Below are 22,492 nucleotides of genomic sequence, written 5' to 3'. Positions count from 1 at the left end.
CTATCATTACTACACTGTTGAGATAACATCTGTCTTTTGATTCTGGTCTCTGGGGCATCCCTATTTTTAATCCCTCCACTAATGGTGTCTGTGCATTCAGTTGCCAAGGTCTGAAATTCTGGAATTCCCTCCCTGAAACTGTCTGTCCTCCTATATCTCTTCCTCTGGACACGATTTAATAGAAGTTTCTAAGTGTGGTAGCGAACTGATTCGCCGGGACCGCACCCGCCAGCTACCTGCCAACAAGGGGGAGCAGCACTCCCGCAGAGCAAACCCAACACAGCATGCAGCTATGACACCGAGAAGACCAGCCACATGATTCGGGGATGCCGGCCTGGCCAGATTGTTGGACACGGTTGAGTCCAGACAGGATGTCCTGTTCTCCCAAAGGGTTTGGCCGGTCAGCCACAGGGCATCCAGTGTCACCTGGGGGAAAGTAGCAGTGACCATCAGCTTGGGATGCGTCACCAGGACAACCGGCACACAATGCTGTAAGAAGATCAACAACCTCCACCAGGCTGCATGGGTGGGTTAGGGCCAATGGCCCCTGCCACCAACCCACCCATGTCCAGCAGTGCTGCCTACACCTGCCCCCTGACCCCATTTACGATGAACAAAACGTGGGGTTGACAATGACATTCTCTATGTCCCCACAAGAGAAGTTGACCCACAACAGATGGGAGAGGGGCCCAGACAAGCGGCAAGGGGGCCGGACATCAGAGTCCTCACCCCCTACTAGGAGCATGCCCTGGACGTCGTGGGGGTGGCTGAGGCCAGATGGGTCACCAACGTAGAGGTTGGTGTACAGCGCAGAGGTGAGGATCCACTAGCCGCCACCCAGATGACGTGTCACACGTGAGCTGTTAATGCCATACAGAATGACCCATTTCTCCAACTGACCTCATGGCCATTATCCCACAGGATTCTATCTGACGGTGCCGGTCCAACCAGGGTCGTCGCCCCGCACCCCCCCCCCCCACCCCCTTCCCCACCCACCTCCCAAGGGAACACCGCAGAGGGGAGCTCCGAGGAAACCACGCTATTCGCAGCACAGATGTCATCCTCACCCTCCACCAGCGTAGAGACACACAACTCGTGGGCAACAGTAGTGGTCAGGCTTCTGGGGCACATTCTGGTGAGCACCACACAATTGATGATGCACATCAGATTGGACTGGAATTGTTTATTGTCACATGTACCGAGGTATAGTGAAAAGTATTGTTCCACGTGCAGCTCAGACAGGTCATTCCATACATGAAAAGAAAATACATAATGAGGCAAACATAAAATACACAATATAAATACATAGACACAGGCATCGGGTGAAGCACACATGAGTGTAGTACTACTCAGTAGAGAAGATGTGTGAAGAGATCAGATCAGTCCATAAGAGGGTCGTTTACGAGTCTGGTAACAGCCGGGAAGAAGCTGTTTTTGAATCTGTTCGTGCGTGTTCTCAGACTCTTGTATCTCCTGCCCGATGGAAGAAGTTGGAAGAGTGGGTAAGCCGGGTGGAAGGGTATGTTCAAGGGGTCCCAGGGCAGGAAGGATAGGGAAGGCCTCGGGGGGTAGAGGGTCAGGGGAGGAAGGAAGTCTGGAGCCCACAGTGGGAGGGTTGTCCAATGTTGGAAGGTGGCTTCTGATGGAGATGCCCCGCCCCTTTCTCGCTGGGGATCTAACTCTGTTGATAGCCTTTCCCCACCGAGATTCAATCCTCAGGCCAGCCTAAAAATTGACCATTCAGTAGCCACTTAAGGGCCTCAATTGGACAAGTGTGTACTTCCTGCCCAAGGCCTCGCCCACACCCACATAAACTCACTGTGTGGTTGAGGTGGGTGGGAACCCGAAGAGAATCCCATCCCTTCAATTTTACTCCCCCTCACCTAAATTTCCACTGGTGGAGGAGAGTAAAATTCAGGCCTATATTTTGTGATGTCATGTTTTGTTCCTGTGAAGCGCTTTGGGGTGTTTTACCTTGCTAAAGATGCTATATACATTCAAGTGGTTGTTGTTAAGTTAAAGGGAATTAAAGGGAAAAGATACAAAAATAACATCAGAGATGAAAGTCTGCTTTTGTGGGTGTTGAGAACAGACTACCTGATCTCTCCAGAGGTGAGGCATGCAACAACTCACTGTTTGTCTTTAGCCTGGAGGGTTCACTGTTGTGGCTGCCGGCCAGGTTTATGGCCTTGACAACGAAGATGTACTTGGTCCCGCTCTGCAGCCCGTGCACAGTGTAGTGGTTCTGTTTAATGTTCGGAACAATCATCCAGCTGTCAGCTGAGCTACACAAACCTGCAACAGAACCACAAATGTGGTGTCACCCAAGGAGCTCTGGAATCCACAGGAAGAGCAATCGTAGAACTCTCTGTTGTGCAGCAATTCAATTTGCTCAGCTAAGGAGATAGTAAATAGGAAAATTGCAATTGCTAAACGATCAAGGACCAATACCCATTTCAGTCCATCTGGATGTGGATCCTAAAAATCTTTGAATGATACATCAGTGAAAAATACATCAAAAGATCAGTTACATGCTTTCCAAATGTTGTTGAGGGCCCACTGTGATCTAACACTGCATAAACATTGACCTTGGCTCAGTGGTTGCATTCTCAGACAGTAATGGGTTCAAGCCCCTCTCCAAAGACCTGAGAACATAATCTCGTGCTGTAATGTGGAGATGCTGCCTTTCAGATGGAACATTAAACAAAGGCCCCTCCTGCCCCCTCAGAGGGAAGATCCCATGGCACTATTCAAGGAAGGGCATGGGAGTTTGTCTGGTGTCCTGGGCAATATTTATTCCTCAACCAACATCAATGAAACGGCTGATCAGGCTCATATCACATTGCTGTTTTCTTATTCAGGGAGATTCACCTTTACCACCGTGCTATGAGGGCATTTATTCTTAGCCCAACCCAGCTCGTTGGGCACAAGTTTCCTTTATGTGAGGGCACTTATTCCTAGCCAAACCTGACTCGTTGGGAAGAAGTGACCTTGCAGTGCTTGTCCGATTTGCCATTATCTCTGTGCAAACCTCGACCGTGATTGTCAGCAAGCAGCTATGCAGCTACGTGAGGCATTGCAGCTTCAACCTGAAGCAATATTACTGCACCCCTCGGTACCGCCCATTTCTGGCACGAACCACACAGCGCCTCTGTAACCCTTTCTGGCATGGGATTTCAGAGGGACTACAATGGATTTTTAATGGCTGCGTTAAACTCACTTCAAAAAGAAAAACTCTTCCTCAGATCCTTTTGCCAGTCTCACTGGAGTTTAAGTGAGGTAATTAGGTAGGCAGTCAGTCGAAGGCATGGTTAATCTAGGCTCGACAGATAAGGCAGCTGGAAGAGGATTGAGGGTAAAACAAAGCACTACAGAAATAAAAACCAAAGACGTGAACTACATAAACAATTATGGGAAAACTCTGAGTTGCTTTACCTTTCTTGTGGGAGCGCCTCTTAAAACTCTGAACAACTGATCATAAGATCAGGAGTTTAATTCAATGTTAGTGCGTAGATTCTGAGTCTCAGGATATATCTGGTGCAAATTTTAATGCTAGACTATTGGAGTAGTTTTCAGTTTCATCAGAAATCGTGTGGGGTTTGCAACGTGCAAGTAAAAAGCACAATTTCCTTCATGCTCCAACAATGTTTCTGCCAGCAGTGTCTGAGTAGATAAATCTTTAATTCCAGAAGGTTCTGGGACAATCCTGGAGGGTGCCATACCTACCACGGGACCCACAGAAACCGCTAACTCTCCTTCGCTGGATATTTCCACATCTCCTGATCTCTGAAATGTTAAACAACAGCAATAATAGCTACTGCGTAACTCACTAACTACGTTGGCCAGTCCGGTGAAGATGGTGTACTGAAGTTCATATGACACCACACTGAATTCATCATCGGAAGTCCAGTGCACTGTGATTGTATCGTGGGAGGCGGTGCACAGCTCCTCTCGGATAGCTGGTGGATTTGGCGCTGGAAAGGCAAACACGCAAATTGAAACAAGCATTTGACAGTTCTCCTAACATCTGTTCCCACCCCCACATTCTCCTCTTTAAGCTTATTAAACCGAGTTGTAATTAAAATTAAGGACAATAGATTTCAGGACAAATTTAGTTTCCAACATTATCCAAAAAGCAGATGATGCATCAAATGCTCTATCTTTAAAATTTAGGGCAGGATCTACCGGTCGCGTTGTGCCTGGAATGCAGCATGGCGCGGTAGGTGCTGAAAGATCCCACATCTTGGATCTACCCGGCTTGGCATGCCTTGCGAGATCGAACGTGATGTCGCGAGATATCACGATGTGAATCCCACCCACTCACTTTCTGGCAAATCTGCATATTAGAGCAGGACGGCTAGTCCCACTCTAATATGCGTTCCTGAGATCAACCCAAGGTGTGGGATTTAACTCCCTTACCTTGGGTGATGCCATTCAGTTCTGGTCTCCACAAATGGGGATCAGATGGAATGGCACTCATGGAGTCTCCACAGAGATTTGAGGCACCCAGGTGCATACTCTCTGGGCAGGCTGGTACCCTTGCACTGCTGGTGCCACCTGGGCACCCTGACATTGCCCGCCTGGCATTGTCAAGGTGTGCTGCTAGTGCTGGTAGGGGTACCATCAGGGTGCCATGTGGGCATAGCAAAAGTGCCCAGCTGCCATTTTTTTGTGTGGTGGTGATTGGGCTGGGGTGCCCTGCACTGATGGGGGGAATACAAAGGGGGGGGGGGCTGGGGACCCCCTTATAGTGAAGATGTTTGGGAGCTCAAGAGATTGGGATGCCATTTTTAAATGGCTCTCTCGCTTCACTGAGGAGTTCTGATGAGTGGAGCTCCTCAGTGCAGAAAACGGGGCAGAGTTTCTGCTGAGCTCCCCTACCTGGATGGGCGTTAGACAGTGTGATGTTTCTCGGTGCTCTGAGTGCCAGGAAACAACTGGCTAATCCTGCGCACAACAGGACTCTGTCCCCATTTGAGTAGATCATACCCTTGTGCTTCAGTGTATCTATTAAAACATTACCCATGATATAGCTGTACAAATCAACATTAATCCCTTCTACTACCAGTCTACGAAGGCCGCACTGTCGAGGAGGATAATGGTGGGCAATGCATGGGAGCCCCATTGACCTTCAAACACCCTTCTAACCACACACCATCCCAATTTGGGCATAAAACTGCTTTTGCTTCATTGATGCTGTTTAAAATCCTGGAACTCCCCACCAAACAGCAATGTAGGTGTACCTCCCTCAAATGGACTGCAGTCGTTCAAGAAGATGCGACTAGGTGAATTGGACATTCTGAATTCTCCCTCCGTGTACCCGAACAGGTGCCGGAATGTGGCGACTCGGGGATTTTCAAAGTAACTTCATTGCAGTCTTAATGTAAGCCTACTTGTGACACGAATAAAGATTATTATTATTATTATTATAGGTGGTCCCATCGCCACCCTCCTAAAGGCAACTGGGGATCGGCAATGCATTTCAACTTTGCCAGCAGTACCCATCTCCCAGGAATAGATTTTCTTTTAAAGTCCTGTCTATAAACTCTGTGTTAGGTCACCTTTTTATGTTAATATGTTCCCATTATAAATCCCTACGTCAACATTTAGAATTGAAACTGCTTCTGCAAAGCAGCCATGCAGTAATTATACCCCCCACCTAGAGCTGATGTGGCTGTGCCTCTGTTTTGCACAGGAACTGCTATGGTGCAACCAACTTGAATGCTCTACTTTCCAAATTGCTGCAGATTTTGCTATTGAACTGTAATTAATATCAGAGTATCAGTAATGAAAGGAGATTGAATGTCCCGATTGTATGACCCACACCCTCTAATCTTGTTTCAACCAAAAGCAGATTGGGTCTCAACTCCCCCATGTGAAAATCTGTAGATGCTGGAGAACAAGACGGCGATCAATGGATTTTTATTAGGTAAGGGGGTGAAAGGATATCGATCAAAGCAGATAAACGGAGGAGCGGTACAAATTAGTTGTGAACTAATTGACATTTCGAACAGCCTCAAGGATCTGAATGGCATCCTCCAGGTCCTTAATATTCCTTTGGGGGATCAATCAGCAGTTATAAAGCAGCAACAACTGGGAATGACTGTTAGATCAATATTAACTGTGTGGAGTGTGTAAGGTAGCCGACAGATAATTTTGGATAGATGAATTGAAAAAGCCTGAAGGGTTTCAGTGAAAGTTGAAAATCAACAGTCTCTTTTATCCATTTCGCACTCTGGCTTGATATCCTCCACCTTGGATATGTTGGAAACTCGAGAAAGGCACAGCTCCCAGTTTTTTTCCACTGTTTAATGGTTGAAAATTGATAAGACGGTGTATTCCTAACTTCACATCTGGAGGCTGAGGCTCTCTACCGGGGGTTGCAAATGTGTCTCTGCATCTCCTACCTGTGAGGTAATCCAGGCTTTCCAGCATTTTCTTTTCCCGCGAGAAGTCCAACGCAAACGTGTCAAATGTATCATTTAGGTTGATTTCTGGGATGAGCACTTGAGAAGATGCAGTTGCCATGGAGACTCTACAGCGAAAAAGATGGCAAAAGTTATTTAAACTAGCTGAGCTCCCAGGACTAACTTAAAACACAGTTAATTGGCTTCAATGTGCTTTGGGAGATCCTGGGAGGGATTCTCTGATCCTGAGGCTAAGTGTTGATGCCGTCGTAAACGCCGTCGCGTTTTACGACGGAGTCAACAGGCCCCCAGGAGCAGCGATTCTGAGCCCTACAGGAGGCCAGCACAGCACTGGAGTGACCCACACCGTTCCAACTGCCGATACTGGAGTCAAACGCGCACTGGGACCGGCACGATTGCGCGCATGCGCGGTGGCTTCCTCCTCCGCGCCGGCCCTGACGCAACATGGCGTATGGCTATACGGGCCAGCGCGGAGCAAAAGAGGCCCCCAGCCCGAGAGGCCAGCCTGCCGATTGGTCGGCCCCGATCGTGGGCCAGGCCACAGCAGAGACCCTCCCGCACCCGGGGTCGGACCCGCCCCCCCCCCCCCCCCCCCCCCCCCCCCCCCCCCCCAACCAGGCCACCCCCGAAAGGATAAACGCCGAGGTCCCGCCGGGTCAGACCACACGTGGACGGCGCTGGCGGGACTTGGATTCTTTTTGCGGCCACTCGGCCCATCCCAGGTGGAGGATCGCCGGGGGACGACGATGCGTAAAGCGGCCCCCGGCCGGCGCTGCGCCGACGCCAATGGCTCCGATTCTCCGCTCACCGGAGAATCGGCAGACCAGCGTCGGGGCGGCGTGGGCTGAGAGAATCCCGTCCCCTTTGTTGTTACTGGAAGTCGACAGCGTATTGTCTTGAGCCACGACACGGAGGTTGTGTAAAGTGCCCCCAAACGCAAGTCCTTTCTTTACTGAGAGATTTGGGAATCTCACACTGATATTCCAGCATGAACTTGCTGGGTTGAATGGCCTCCTTCTATATCGTTATGACCGTATAACTAATGCAATGGGGACTGTTCTTCTGAGATGTGAATTACGGCATGCTAAAGAAATATAAGGCATTTACATAGCACCTTTCAGAGCCTTAGAATGCTCCAAAGTATTTTGCAACCACTGAAGTATTTCTAATATTTCATCACTGCTGGTGGTACCAGTAAACATTGTTAGCAAGCTTTGGCAGAAGTTTTATTCAACTTCGAATCCACTCTAATTCCCCATTTACAGGGTTGTGGCTGAAATGTTTTATTTTCCAACACAAATACCCTTCATTTTGACAAGAACAATAGTTCAAAAGATTGTTCAGTTAATAAAATTAGGCTCCTTACGTTCATATATTCAAACCAAAGGAAACATTTGCAGGGCCAAGCAGAGGAGTGGACTGGGATTTCTTGGACAGCTCATTTAAAGAGCCAGCAGAGGCTCGTTGGGCTGAATGGTCTCTTTCTGTGCTGGAAATTACTTTCCAGAGAGCAGAATTACATTTCTTTTTAAAGTTTCATGCCATGTAGAAACAATATTCACATGAAAATACCCCTTCAGGATTATTTTGCATGAATTACACTTTGAAGCAGTCCTCCTTCGTTGTTGCCGTCGGACTGGCTCAACGTAAGACTGTCAATGATCAAGAATTAGATATTGATGAGCTGGTTTAGGAGACCCCGCGCACAAGCAACCTGCAGTAAATTATACTTAACGTGCAGTTTATCTTGTCAGCCTATTGTGGACCTCAGACCCGGACACGCATGTCGTGTTTTGTAACTTGTGGGAAAAGAAAGAAGCCAATCTCTCAGCCTGGGCCGGGCTAGAGTGCTAATCCTCCAAGGCACGTGACCACCCCAAACACCTGCTCACTGCACACATTGTCTTCTTTCTGAACATCAAATATATTGAGGCAGGTTCAAAAGGGACCCTTCCAGCCCATCATTAAAATCAGCTTAGTAATGGCTTCCTTCTACTGACTGAACAGGGTAGGTTTTCCAGTGTGTTCAGTGTGGATGTACGCTGGCCTTAGCCGATGGATGGAGACCATTTAACTTTAGTTCATTGCCCCTTTAACGTCCCACTGAATTTCACAGTCAGCCTCTCAAGTGGCTGTCAGTTCCCCAGTTGCAGTATTTTAAATTAGATGTTTTAGATGAAGTCGTGGTGGCATAACTGAAACATCAATATAATTCTCTGCAGTGTGTGCAGAATTGCATGATTCACACACCTGCCCATGCAATGGGAGCACAGGGGGGTTGCTAGGGCCTGCCGTAACCATGGAAGTGCATATAAAGTGGACTTTTTTTATCATTTAAGCCCTGGGCCAGAATTTAACTGCTCATGGAGCCTTGTGCCGAGTGTTTTGCTGCCTTATTTATCATAATGTCCACCCAACTGGCACAATGGAACGCTTCCTCCCTGCCACCCTTTCTCCTTCATTCTCTTCTTAACGTCTTTTTTCTTTATCCTCCTGATCTCCCTCTCTCCTCCCTCCCACTCTCCAATATTGTTCCAGCTAAATCACGCCCCCCCCCCCCCCCCCCCCCCCCCCCACCCCTGCCCCTTTCCCCCATCCTCTAATCCTGCTAGACCACAGTATGGTACTCGGTATGTGGCTCTGCAAGTGATCATGCCACAAAATGCCCAATGATGCCAACACTGATAAGCCAACTTAACTGTCATTTTAACAATGACCCTTCCAGAACTGCTTCAGCAGGATTCCCCTGCCCCTCTCTGGTGAGCTCTCAACAGGGAGAAGTGGCAACTCAGACATTACCTGAGTCAGGTTAATCCTGTACAGCCTGAAGGACACAGGAGGAGGAATGGGTTCTTCAGCCCCTTGAGACTGCGCTGCCATTCAATTAGAATGCTGCCGATCTGAACTCACCCACCTTCCATACACATCTCTTCATACCCTTCTCCAACAGAAATCTATTGAGCTCAGATTTGAATATTTAAGCTGCCGCCCAGCATCCACAGACTTTTGAGGTAGAATTTTCCATATTTACAACCCCTCCGTTCTAAAAACCGCTTCCTCACTTCACTCCTAAACGGCCTTGCTCTAATTTTAAGATTGTTGCCTCTTGCTGTGGATTCCCCCTCTAGAGAAGCTACTGGCTGGAATTTCACATTCGTGGCGTGTAAAATCCCGTGATAGTCCAAAAAGGAGAATCTCGTCGGCGGGATCTTGCAACGTGATCCTCCCTGCCCCCCAACATTGCTGTACTGAGATCCCTGCCCAGGAAGGTTAAGAGCGTCATTTAAATACATTTACATCCTATTAGTGGGCTTCTCTGTCACGTCAGCGAGATTTTCAACAGGTCTGGGGCAATGTGAACCAGGTGAAGAGACCAGTTAGGGAGTGCACAGGTAAGCATAGTCGCCAGGGAGAATAGGGACAAGCCTGGGCAGTATCTTGGCACTGCCCCTGGCACGGACAGGTCCCCGTGACTCTGGGAGGGGCAGGGGTTCCCATCATCTGTGTGGGAGTGGGGAGGGTGTTCCCTCTGTCCACGGGGGAGGGGAGGGGTTCCCTGTGTCCTCACGTCTGTAATAGGGGAGCTTTCACCATGTTCATTGGGGGGAGGCATGGGGGACGTTCCGTGTGTCCGGGGGGGGGCAAGTGTTCATTGGAGGGGAGGGGGCCGGAGAGGGGGTGTTGCCGGGTCTGTGGGGGTGTTTCCATTTTTCGTGCTGGAGATCAGCACGCCCTTTTCACTGACGTTGCCGGCTGGGTGGCATTGCCAGCGTGACGGTGTGGGCCACGCCTCCAGCATTTTATTTTGAACGTGCTGGGAAAGATGGTGAAAAAACATCATTTGTGCAGCTGGCGTGCTGCACACCGCTTTTCTCACTTCAGCCAGCACTTATGAAAATAAAATGGAAACTTCCGCCCAAATTCTCTGCTCTACCCTGTAGAATATTTCTATTGCATCACAATTGTAATCTTCTAAATTCAAGTGAATACAATCCAAATTTATGCAACTTATCCGCATCATTCAACTCTTTAAACCCTGGTGTCATACTGGTCAGTCTGTGCTGTATCCCTTTCAAGGATATTGTATAATCTTTCCAGTATATTGCCCAAAATTGAATGCAGTGTTTTTTAAAATTTGTCCTTGGGATGTGGGCGTCGCAGGCTGGTGCAGCATTTGTTGCCTATCCCTAATTGCCCTTGGACTGAGCAGCTAGCCCATTTCAGAGAGGGAAGTTAAGAGTCAACTGCATCGCTGTGTGGGTCTGGGGTCACATGTAGGTCAGACACAGTAAGGATGGCAGATTTCCTTCCAGGAAGGACATTAGTGAACCAGATGGGTTTTTATGACAATCGACAATGGTTTCACGGTCATGATTAGATTTTTAATAGCAGATTTTATGGAATTCACATTTGACTATCTGCCATGGTACGATTCAAACCCGGGATCCCAGAGCATTACCCTGGGTCTTTGGATTACACGTTCAGTGACAATGCCACTACGCCACTGCCTCTCCACATGTGCCCTGCTCTTCTTTCGGTGAGGAGTGCCACCCGATACTGGACTGGAGCGCGGCCGGATGGGCGCCGCCTCTCTCTATAAACGCACACAATGTTCATGGGGAACCTGGTGCTAAAATATTCGTAGACGACCTGAAAGTGTTGTTGCAATAGTAATCCTGCTCAGTACGAGAGGAACCGCAGGTTCAGACATTTGGTGTAGGTTCTTTCAATCATGCCATGGGGATTTTTAAACATCTCTTGGAGAGGAGTGAGATTAATTGGATAGCCAATCTGAAAAGCCGCACCTCCAAAGTGATGGTATCACCCAGTGCGCCATGGCACGCGTCTCAACGGAGAGGATTCTCACTGACAAGATTGGGTTACAGCCTGATTTTAACCCACTCAAAAACCCACCCACTGAATCAAGTTAAAATAGGGCCCACACGGGTTGGTGTGTGTGCGTTCGGCCCTACAGCTGAGAAAGAGCAGAATTAACAAGGAATTGAGTAACTGAGTTAATAATTGCACCTCTGTTAATGTTAATCCAGCTTCACTGCTTTGGAGAGGCACTCAGCATGACAGGCTATTAAAAGGTAATTGTGATTCTGTGTAATCGCTCAGCTTTTAGAAGAATATTGACAGTAGATCTTCAACAGCAGTGAGAGCTGATCTTTGTGTTACTATAGCAACTAAAGAGACACCATTAATATGATCCTTTTAACTGCTCTGTATTTAGAGATATTTGTTTTCCTCGTGTGTCTGAAAAACATCTGCTCTGTTGTTTCTTATTCTAGTCACTAACAATGCTTATTTTACAGGGGTTTTATTCCATGATCGGGTCATTAACTTGTCGCCATCCCCCTCCCCTCCCAACCAACCCAGGAGCATTCCTTTTGCACTGGACGTGGTTATAATGAATAATCTCTCTATGGTTTAATGAGGGGAATAGTAGTTTGAAGAATGAATTGCCGTTTATTGCACAAATTATCACGATGATCCCTTTTTTATATATAAGAAAGGACTTGCATTTATATAGCACCGTTCACAACTTGAGTATGTTTCAAAGCACTATACAACCAATGACATTGCACTCGCTGTTGTAATGTGGGTAATCTGTGCATGGCAAGGCCCAGAAAAAAGCCGTAAAATGACCCAGAGTTTTTACAGCCCATCATGCCTGCGCTGGCATCAACTCAAATCCCATTTTCCACCACTTGGTCCATATGGCATTTCACATGCTCATCGAAATAAGTGTGGGTTCTGCCTTCCCACCCTTTCAGGCAGTGTGTTCCAGATTCCAACCACTCTGGGTGGAAACGTTTTTCATCACATCCCCTCAAAACCTCCTGCCCCTCACCTTAAATCTCTGCCCGCTGGCTTTTGACCCCTCCGCTAAGGGGGACATGTTCCTTCCTATCTACCTTGTCTATGTTCCTCAGAATTTTATACACCTCCGACCGCACTTTGGGAAATCAGACCATGAGACTGTGCTCCTTCTCCCGGCATACAAGCAGAAACTCAAGCGGGAGAATCCAGCTAAGAAGGTCATGCAGTGCTGGTCCGAGGAGACAGAAGAGCTCTTACGTTACGTTAGAAACAGTGGGCTGGTCTATATTTAAGAACTCAGCAACCAACTTAAATGCCACCACCGTCACAGACTTCATCAGTAAATGTGTGGACGACTGCGTGCCAAAGAAAGCAGTACGTACGTTCCCCAACCGGAAACCATGGCTCAATCACGAGATTGACTCCCGACTGAAGGACAGATCTGAGGCGTTCAAATCAGTTGACCTCGACCTCCACAAAGCCATCCAAGATGCCAAGAGAGAATATCAAACCAAGCCAGAGTCACAGACAGACTCTCGGCGATTGTGGCAAGGACTAAACAACATAACGGGCTACAAAGCGAAGCCGAGCAGTATCACCGGCAGCAGCGCACCCCTCCCCGATGAATTCAATGCATTCTATGCTCGGTTCGAGCAGGTAACCAACAATCCACTGTCGAGTGCCCCAGCAGCCCATAACTCACCCATACCAACCATCACAGCTTCCGAAGTCAGATCAGCCTTCCTGAAAGTGAACCCTCGGAAGGCGACGGGCCCGGACGGGATCCCTGGTCGCGCACTCAGAGCCTGCACGGACCACTGGCAGAGGTATTCACGGACATCTTTAACCTGTCCCTACTCCACTCCGAGGTCCCCACCTGCTTCATGAAGGCCACCATTATATGGTGCCAAAGAAGAACCAGGCAACGTGTCTCAATGACTACCGTCCGATGGCCTTGACTTCAGTCGTAGTGAAGTGCTTCGAGAGGTTGAGAAATGTTTGTCAGTCCAGCCAGCAAATTACAAGAATACTTTTCATTGCCATGACACAATCTGTCATGAAATTCTTTGGAAGAACACCAAAAGACAAGGGCGAGCAGCAGACTGTGAGCTCATTTTCACATTCAACAACTTTATTGTGCATTAATGCAAGCTCACTCTGCCAGCTGGATCAGTTGTATTTTGTAATCCCCTAATCACTCATAACGAACAACAGTTGGAGTTCCAGGAATCAGATTACTGGGAAAATAATTATTTTGGTTTAAACATAGGAAGAAATGACAGGATTGTGGGATGTTTAACCTACTTTCTTGAAAGTATCTCCTCCATTGTCCAGCTGGGTAGAACTGCACTGACTTGCTTCCATTGCTGGCTGTGCAATGATAGCCAGAGAATCTCTAGCGATAGTTCTTCTCACTCGCATACCATTACCCTTGGATCTTTCTTTAGATGTCTCCTATTTCTCATCCACATGCTTCCTCTGGATGATGTTTTTCACGGCGAACGGCGATTCTCCGAGCCCGATGGGCCGAGCGGCCGGCCCTTCACACCCGTTTCACCACGGCAGCAACCGCACCTGGTCGCTGCATTCGTGAAACGGGCGCCAGATGCCCGTTTGGGGCATCTGGGGGCCCGATTTGGATGGGAGCACCGCGACTGTGCTCGGGAGGAGACAGGCCCACAATCGGTGCCCTCCGATCATCGGGCCAGCGTCCAAAACGGACCCACTCTTTCCCCTCCGCCGCCCGGCACGATCAAGCCCCCACGTCTTGCCGGGCGGCGGTGGAGAAAGATGGCACCGCGCATGCGCGGGTTCGTGCCGTCTGCGCGGTGATGTCTTCCACGCATGCACGGGTTGGAACCGGCAACCCGCGCATGCGCGGATGACATCATGAAAAGCGCCGTTCACGCGTCATTTCTGGCGGCCGAGGTCGCGGCCGGGAACGACGGGGGCCCGCTCCTAGCCCCCCGGGTGGGGGTGAATTAGGTGCGGGGAGCGGGCCCCGAGGCCGTCGTGAACCACGGCTGAGTTCACGACGGCCTCCGCGATTTTTGGCCTTAGCGGAGAATACCGCCCAAAGTTTCAGTCCCTTCCATAAACCTTGTTTCCTTCTCCACTGACTCCAATTCTCTCCCTGGCAAAGTTCTGGGGCAGAACCAGGCTGTTAACAACGTTGGTGTCCTTATTGTGCCTGAGCAGATCTTGCGGCCACATATCCACATCATCAGTAGGACTTCTGTAACATTTCCTTTGTCCATCACTATCTCAGCTGATAAAACCCTCAACCATGCTATGTCTCGCCATATCTATTCTAATATTCTCCAGGTCCGTCTCCCACTTTGCACTCACTGTACCGCTCAACCAAAACGCTGTTGCGTGTATCCTAACATACACCCATTCTGTGCACCTCCATGCTCACTGACCTACACAGGCACCCGATCTGCCAATGCCTCGATTTGAAGATTCTTATCGTGTTTTCAAATCCTTCTGTGGTTTCACCCCCTCCATTTCTGTCAGCTGCTCCAGTCCTACAACTCTCAACTTTCTGTGCTTCCCTAATTCTGGCCTCTTGAAGATCCTTGATTTTCATCACATCAGTATTGGCAGTCATGCTCTCAGCTGCCTTTCTCCTAACCACTGGAATTCACTCCCTAAACCCAATCTCCTTGATAAAGCTGTTGGTCATTTGTTCGAATGTCTCCTTATGTGGCTCACATGTCAAATTTTCCCCGCCCTCCTGGGGCATCTCGCTATGGTAAAGGCACTACATAAATTCAGGTTGTTGCTGGATTTTGAGATCAGCAATTAGATGACTTTGGCAGGGGCAGCACGGTGACGCAGTGGGTTAGCCCTGCTGCCTCACGGCGCCAAGGTCCTGGGTTCGATCCCGGCTCTGGGTCACTGTCCGTGTGGAGTTTGCACATTCTCCCCGTGTTTGCATGGGTTTCACCCCACAACCCAAAAAGATGTGCAATGTAGGTGGATTGGCCACACTAAATTGCCCCTTAATTGGAAAAAATGAATTTGGTACTATAAATTTATTTTTAAAAAGATGCCTTTGGCAGATGCTCTGGTGAATACTGTGAATAAACTGCATTGTTGGTGGAAATTATCCTTTGGATGAGATGTTAAAGCCAGGGCCCATCTGCCACCCCGGTACAATTTCCTATTCCACAATTTGAAGAGGAGCAGGGGAGTTGTCCACATGTCCTAGGGGATGAATCGCCAACACACGTTCCAAAAGCCAGCAATTCTTTTCCATCTCTGGTTGCTGTCAGATTGCTTCTTCGTGAAGCTTTACACCAATGTGACAGCTTCATGGTCACTTTTTCTGCTAAAAAATGTTTTATTTCCAGAATGTTTTTTTTTAAACTTAATTCTAAATCGCTAATTGCCGTGATGGGATTTGAACTGTATTAGTAGACCAGACTCCTAGATCACTAGTGCATGAACAGTCATCCTACCCTTAACACTGCCGTTACCCTGGAGACAATGGAGAACTGAGATAGTCTGAAAAGTGAAATCCATTCAGAAACTGAGGGCTGGATTCTCCAGTCCTCCCCAGCCATGTGTTTCTTCGCGGCAGAAGGCGGCGCCACAGTCGCTGGGGATGGGATTCTCTGTTCCCATCCCTGTCAATGGGATTTGCCATTGAAGACGACCAATGCCACCGGGAAACCCACGGACGGCGGGGCGCTGCCGGTGGGAACAGAGGATCCCGCCACCAGCTAACGACTGGAAAATGCCGGCCTAACACACAAAATAAAAATGAGCCTATTATAATGAAATGGAAAGTCAGGAACACAGCTTAGCAAGGTGAAAGCACCCACTCACAATGATAAGAACGGAATGAGATTGTCTTTGTGGTAGGATAAAGTATATTTAGTTAATGGGGTCATTATGTAACCTAAACAACTGACTGGTGCGGTGCTGCCTTACCTTTCCGAGATATTTTTAGCAGTCTGCAGGAAGCGAGCGTGATCATTCTCTTTCAGTGTCTGTTCTGCTTGAGTGATGAGGGACCCAGATCGTTCAATACACTGCTTGCAGTTAGCGATCTGCTGGGCCAGCTTCCGCAGTCGCACGACCTTCAGTTACAAGAAAGGAGCTCAGACAAAGGGCATTTGGGGCACATCAATCTGCTTCACAAATACACATTTTCCATCGCGCACTGTCCTTTTAACTGGAGGGGGGGGGGGGGGGGGGGGGGGGGGAGAATGGGAAAACTGTCGACACACAGAGTTGTGATGAAGTGGAATAATTTCCTAAAAGGACGATGGGAGCAGATTCATTCAGAACTTTCCAAAAAAAAAAAAGAGTTGGATACATACTTGAAAAGGAAGAAAAAAAGCAAAGTGATGGGGTAAGATGAGGGACAGCGCTTCGTGAGAGATGGAACACCCATTGGAGGTCGCCTCTCTTCTTCTATGATTTATAACAAATCCAGAAGCAGAAAGTACTTATTCATTCAGATACAAACGTGACGGACTTTCTTTGGAGAATAGCATTATGGGATACAGCATATCACGGATTTGAGACATGATTGTCTCAAATGTTGCATGATTGGGAGGCACAGATGAATTGAGGCCTCTGGATCTGAATTTTAACTGCAACTCCACTTCCCACCTTTTATTTATTCTTTCAAGGAATGTGGATGTTGCTAGCTAGGCCAGCATTTATTGCCCATCCCCAAATGCCCTGGAGAAGGTGGTGGTAAGCCACCTTCGTGATCGCTGCAGTCCCGGTAGCGTAGGTGCATCCACAGTGCTGTCAGGGAGGGAATACCAGGATTTTGACCCAGTTACAGTGAGGGATTGGCTATATAGTTCTGAGTCAGGATGATGAGTGGCTTGGAGGGGTGACTTGCAGGTCATGGCGCTCTAATGTATTTGCTGCTCTTGTTCTTCTAGGTGGGGAGCCAGTTCTTTCCTGTCCAGGTCTGGCGGGCAAGATCCGGAGGCTTGAGCAGGGGAGGTAATGGTGGAATCACGGCCTGGCCAAAACTGCCAGGATAGCTTCTTACGGCCAGTGGCCAGCTGGTAAATGTTGCCAGGTTCAAAGGGGATTTGGAATCGAGAGAGGAAATTAGATATACTAATTGACAGAGATTAATTGCTGTGATTAGTCAACGACTCTATTATTATTGTATCATGTGACTGGTCTTTTTTCATTCAGCAATTCATCCCATCAAAGCACTTGGTGTTACAGAATGATTACGGAAGATCTAATTGAGCTGAAATAATTTAGCAAGAATTGAGCTGAAATAATTTAGCAAGAACATGTATGTTCACAATGCAATATTGAAAATGTTCAGAGCCAGTGATACTCAGACATGTTTTCCCCCTTTACTTTCACAGTGTTGCTGGGACACTGAAGTCAGCTGTGAAGTAGACTGAGTTATTGGAAACTGTGTGTGCGATTCTCCGGCAAGGTTTCTATGTGTGGTAGCGAGTGGGAATTGCCATGAGCTTCCCAGCGCTCGGCCCAGCGAGGCCGGCAACGTAAATCATTGTTAATTGGTCCATTTAATGAGTCTTAGGGGCTTCTTGTCACAAATGAAGGCTCGCCAGCTGATTCACCAGGAACGTGCTCGCCACCCCCCCACTAACAAGGTCGAGCAGCACTTAAACTGCACTTGCTCAGCCAACCCCAGCCAGCACGCAACAATGGCGCTGAGGAGACCAGCCCCAAGATTCAGGGATGCTGACCTTGGGAGGCTGCCTGTGTTGAGGTGGCGGCAGCTGTCAGCTCGGGGACTGTGACCAGAGAACTGACCTCCACTGCTGGGAAAAGTCAACGACCTACACTGGGCAGCACAAATGAGTAAACACCAATACATCCCCCCCCCCCCCCCCCCCCCCCACCGCTCCCCCCCTCCTTAAGGGAGCATCCACTCCCTAGCCTTTCCTCCATCCCCCTTTTGATCCCTCCCCACCCCCTCTCCCATCACCGTGAACCACATGTGGGGCTAACGATGCCCCCTCTGTGTCTCCTAAGGAAAAGTTCTCCCATAACCGTTTTGAGAGGGCCAGACTGGCGGAGGGGTGACATAAGAATTCTCACCTTCTTCGAGGCGGATCCTGGAGGTGATGGGGGTGGCCGAGGCTGGTGGACGCTGCAGAGGTGAGGAACCACCGGGCTCCGGCCAGAAGACCCGTCAAAAGTGAGTTCTGATTGCCTTACAGACGGACTCATCCCCCCATTGACCACATATCAATTCTGCATGTCCTCCAACCGACGGTGCAGTCCCATCCCGGGCGGAACCTCTCCAGTCTCCCAGGGATGAGGGGATTTTTGGCGGCCCTGGGCGATTCTCCGACCCTGCGTGGGGTCGGAGAATTTCGCCCCAGGCTTCTGCGGAACAATCTTGGGAGCACAATAGATGGTTATGCACATCAGGTGGAGGCAGGAAACCCCAAGGTGAGAGAGCAGTTGGAGGTCTGCTGGATCCCTGGGCCCAACTGGGTCCCAACCTGATACTGAGCCTCTGGAACAGGATTACCCGGAGCTGATGGAGACGATAGGGAGCGACTGGGAGATGTCAACGTCACTCCAGTAGATCCATAGCTGCTTGGAGAAGTCCCAGAGGCTAGGGGCGCAGGAGATGACGCCGACAATGAGTGCCATGGAGACCAAAACTGCGAAGGGCAGCGACCGCAATGGAAAGCCTGGTGCACGACGTCAGCACCATGAGTGAACATGTCCAAGGCGTCACATTGTTAGCGATGGCCTTGGGCGAGGGTCTCGGCAGAATGTCCGACTCACTGGGGGATGTCACCCAGTACCAGGCCGACCTTGATGAGGTTCTGCGGGACATGTCCCGCTCTCAGATGGGCATGGCCGAGGAGCTGCGGACCTTGCCTCAGTTGCAGATGGGCCTTGCTGGGGTGCTGCCGAGCATGGCCCAGTCACTGAGGAGAATCGCTCCCCTGAGGGCAATGACACAATGGTGCGGACCATGGGGAACCGCCAGGGCTGGCAGAGCCAGATGATGCAGGGGCAGCCGGGGCTCGAACCAAGGTGAACCCCAGGGCCCTATGGGCACCGACTGGGAGGAGGGGGTGCTGAGTGCCAACCCAAACCCATCTCATTGAGTGGAGACAGGTGGCCACCAGCTCCTCAGAGTTCCACCCTTCTGAGTAGGCCACATCTCGAGGTCAGCACAGGGGACAGGGTGGCACGACTGTGCATGTGCCGCCACCAAGTGAGCTGGGGCCCTCTGGCCCCAGAGGATGCCTGCCAGGAGTATCCAAGGCAACGTGACGAGGTAAGCTGCTGGCTGCCCCCACCTCAGGTATGCATCCTGGGGAAATACCCAGATGTAGTGGTGGAGCTAGGGAGGGGGGAAAGCACATTGAGGATCACTGAGGGCACTGGGGGAAAGGGGTGTGGGTGGTCAGTACCATTGGGAGTGGGGTATTGTACAGCACATTAAACACCTTTTCGCACAACCATTATGATGCGTCTGTCACTTCCTTCCACAAGGCAGGCTGACCACCAGCCCCTTTGCCCATCTCTCCAGGCATCCCCCCCACCCCTCTCCCCGTGGGGTTCACCCACCCTCTGGCCGTGGACATATCCCCGGAGATGTGTATCTGGGTGTTCAGACATTGTGTGTGTGGTGTTGCCTCCTGCAGTGTTCAAGCACAGCTGCCAGGCATCAAAGTGTGATTGGGATGCTCGGCAACGACTCCCACATGCTTTGTGGCCCATCCACCCACAGGATCCACTTGGGTTGTGTAAAGTGCTCACTTAACCACGATTGCCAATTCCCTATTAGCGATAGCCTTCAACTGCATGGCCAGAGGCCTTGGCAGTCGGTGAGGGTCATTGGAGCAGACGGGCAGGGACATGGGTTGTCCCCGGAACAGGTACACACAATCCAAGGGTTGGCATGGTAGTGGCGCGAGCGGCTGCCCCTAGGTTGCCCCCCCCCAGTGTACCCCCAACCCCTCATGGCAGCCCACCCCAGCCCAGGGTCCCCCATTCCCCACCAAGCACTGGGGTGGCAAGCCCATCACCCCTGGGCTCTTTGCCTATGAGCAAAGATGGCTACTCACCTCCTCGGCTCCCCACAGAAACCCTTCACCCCAGTGTACCCCCAACCCCTCATGGCAGCCCACCCCAGCCCTTCATGTTTTGCCAAAGGAGTACTAATTGGCGCCAGCGTGACCACTTGCTGGGGAGGCCGCTGAATGACAGGAGGCCATTGGATATGGGTTCGCCCTCGTCAATTGTATGGAAATGGGGCTTAAGTAGAGATAATTGGTTTCTGGCCACGCTCTGGTGAGATCCCGATTTCACCTACGGGAACAGGCCACTTGCATAGCAAACTATTTGGCGCCTGCCTCAGATCTCGTTTTTGGCCTCTCCCGCTATTCACCGGCCTCGTTTCGCTTCAGCATGTCAAATGTGGTGACAGTGGATGCCGATGCACAATGTGCCCGCCATATTGGGTATTTCATTGCCCATTGTACAGTCCTTTAAAATGGGCGGAGAGTCATTGAATTTCGAAGGGTTACATTTGAGGGCGACTGCCATGATGTATTTACAAATTCATCGAAAGAGTCGATGGCATGGCTTCATGAGTTCAGAGATGTTTGTGCCTGTAATATTCCGGGGTATAGGATCTTTAGGTGAGACAGAGGAGGGTGTAAAAAGGGAGCTGGTGTGCCACTATTAATTAAGGAATCAATTACTGCAATGAGGAGAGCTGATGGGCGCGATCGAACAGCCATGCTGCGCCCGAAACGTAGCTTGCCACAGCACAGCGTGGCCAATAGAAGCTGAGATCTAACTAACTTGCAACGTAATCTTGCAAGACGTTGCAAAGTAAATCTTGCTCTTCTTGCCAAACATGCATATTAAAACGAGATAACTAGTCTCATTTTAATGTGCAGATTCCCGAGGTACCCAAGGCATTGGGATCTCCCCCCTTTACCTTGGCAACCTCAGGTGAGCGCCATTCAATACTGGTCTCCACAAACTGGAACCAGACGGAACGGCACTTGTGGGGGTCTCCCAGAGAATAGGAGGACCCCAGGTGCCTGTCCTTTGGGCAGGATGGTACCCTGACACTGCTGGTGCAACCTGGGTACCCTGGCACTGCCAGCCTGGCACCCTGGAAGTGCCACCTGGGTGTTAGCCTGGCACTGCGAAGGTGCCCAGGTGGCACAGCCAAGGTGCGATCCTGGCATTTTTTGCGCAGTGGCAATCAGGCCAGGGGTGGCCTGCATGGATGTTTGGGGAGGGGTAACCATAACCTTTCCCATGGTGAGTTTGGGCTTGGGGGGGGTGGGGGGGGGGGGGGGTGGGGGGTGGGGGGGGGGGGTGGTGGGGGGGGGGGGGGGGGTGGGGGGTGGGGGGGGGGGGTGGTGGGGGGGGGGTCGCTACAGGTGCTCCAGGGATTGGGACGCCAAATCTCTTGCTACATTGAGGAGCTCCGGCGAGCGGAACACCTCAGTGCACAAGACAGAACGAAGTGCAGCTTCGGCCCTGAGGCCCCCTATCTAACCCAGGTGCCATTTTATAGCCCTGTGTTTCTCGGCACTGCGAGCGCCGGCAAACACGCAGCTAAACTCGCTCGCTACGGGACTTTGTTCCCATTTAGTTAAATCCAGCCCGATATCTTGGAAGGATCTTCAAACAAAGCTTTATGGGTAGAACTTAGGAATATAAAGGGGGCAGCCACATTACTGGGAGTGTATTATAGGCCCCAAAGAGTCAGTGGGAAATAGAGGAGCAGATATGCAGACAATTTACTGAAATGTGTAAGAATAATAATTGGATAATTATACTCGGGGATGTTAACTTCACCAACGTAAATTGGGATAGTCATAGTGTAAAGGGTTTAGAAGGGGCGGATTTCTTGAAATGAATTCAGTGGAGTTTATTGTATCAATATGTAGAAAGCCTGACAAGAGATGGCGCAGTGCTGGATCTGGTTCTGAGGAATGGAGCCGGACAAGTGTTCAATGTGGCAGTGAGGGAGCATTTTAGTGATAGCGACCACAACACGGTACAGTTCAAGTTAGTTATGGACAAGGTAAAAGCTGACCTGCAAAAGATGGTTTTGGATTGGGGCAAGACAAATTTTACTAATATAAAAAAGAATCAGCCAATGTTGACTGAGAAACAGCTTCTTGCGGAAAAATCTACAGCGGAGCAGTGGAGGTCATTCAAAAAGGAAATGGGGAAAGTACAGGTCCAACATGTTCCCTGTAGGTGGAAATGTAGGA

General features: G+C 49.8%; 1 protein-coding gene across 5 annotated transcripts in view; it reads right to left on the bottom strand.

The window, feature by feature from the left end:
• Positions 1-22,492, bottom strand: part of mid1 (midline 1) — a 223,485-nt gene that overhangs the window by 20,913 nt on the left and 180,080 nt on the right. For all 5 annotated transcript variants that reach the window (XM_038802566.1, XM_038802568.1, XM_038802567.1 and 2 more), the window contains 4 exons: positions 16,194-16,342; positions 6,408-6,535; positions 3,831-3,974; positions 2,134-2,295 (listed from right to left, as the gene is read on the bottom strand). In XM_038802566.1, the coding sequence (XP_038658494.1) occupies positions 2,134-2,295; positions 3,831-3,974; positions 6,408-6,535; positions 16,194-16,342 (583 nt within the window). The remainder of the gene's footprint in view (positions 1-2,133; positions 2,296-3,830; positions 3,975-6,407; positions 6,536-16,193; positions 16,343-22,492) is intronic.

The sequence above is a fragment of the Scyliorhinus canicula genome, chromosome 7 (genome assembly GCF_902713615.1).
Source record: "Scyliorhinus canicula chromosome 7, sScyCan1.1, whole genome shotgun sequence".
NCBI classification, from domain to species: Eukaryota; Metazoa; Chordata; class Chondrichthyes; order Carcharhiniformes; family Scyliorhinidae; genus Scyliorhinus; species Scyliorhinus canicula.
Note: the sequence above shows the minus strand (reverse complement) of the source record. Positions and strands in the feature narration are given on the sequence as shown.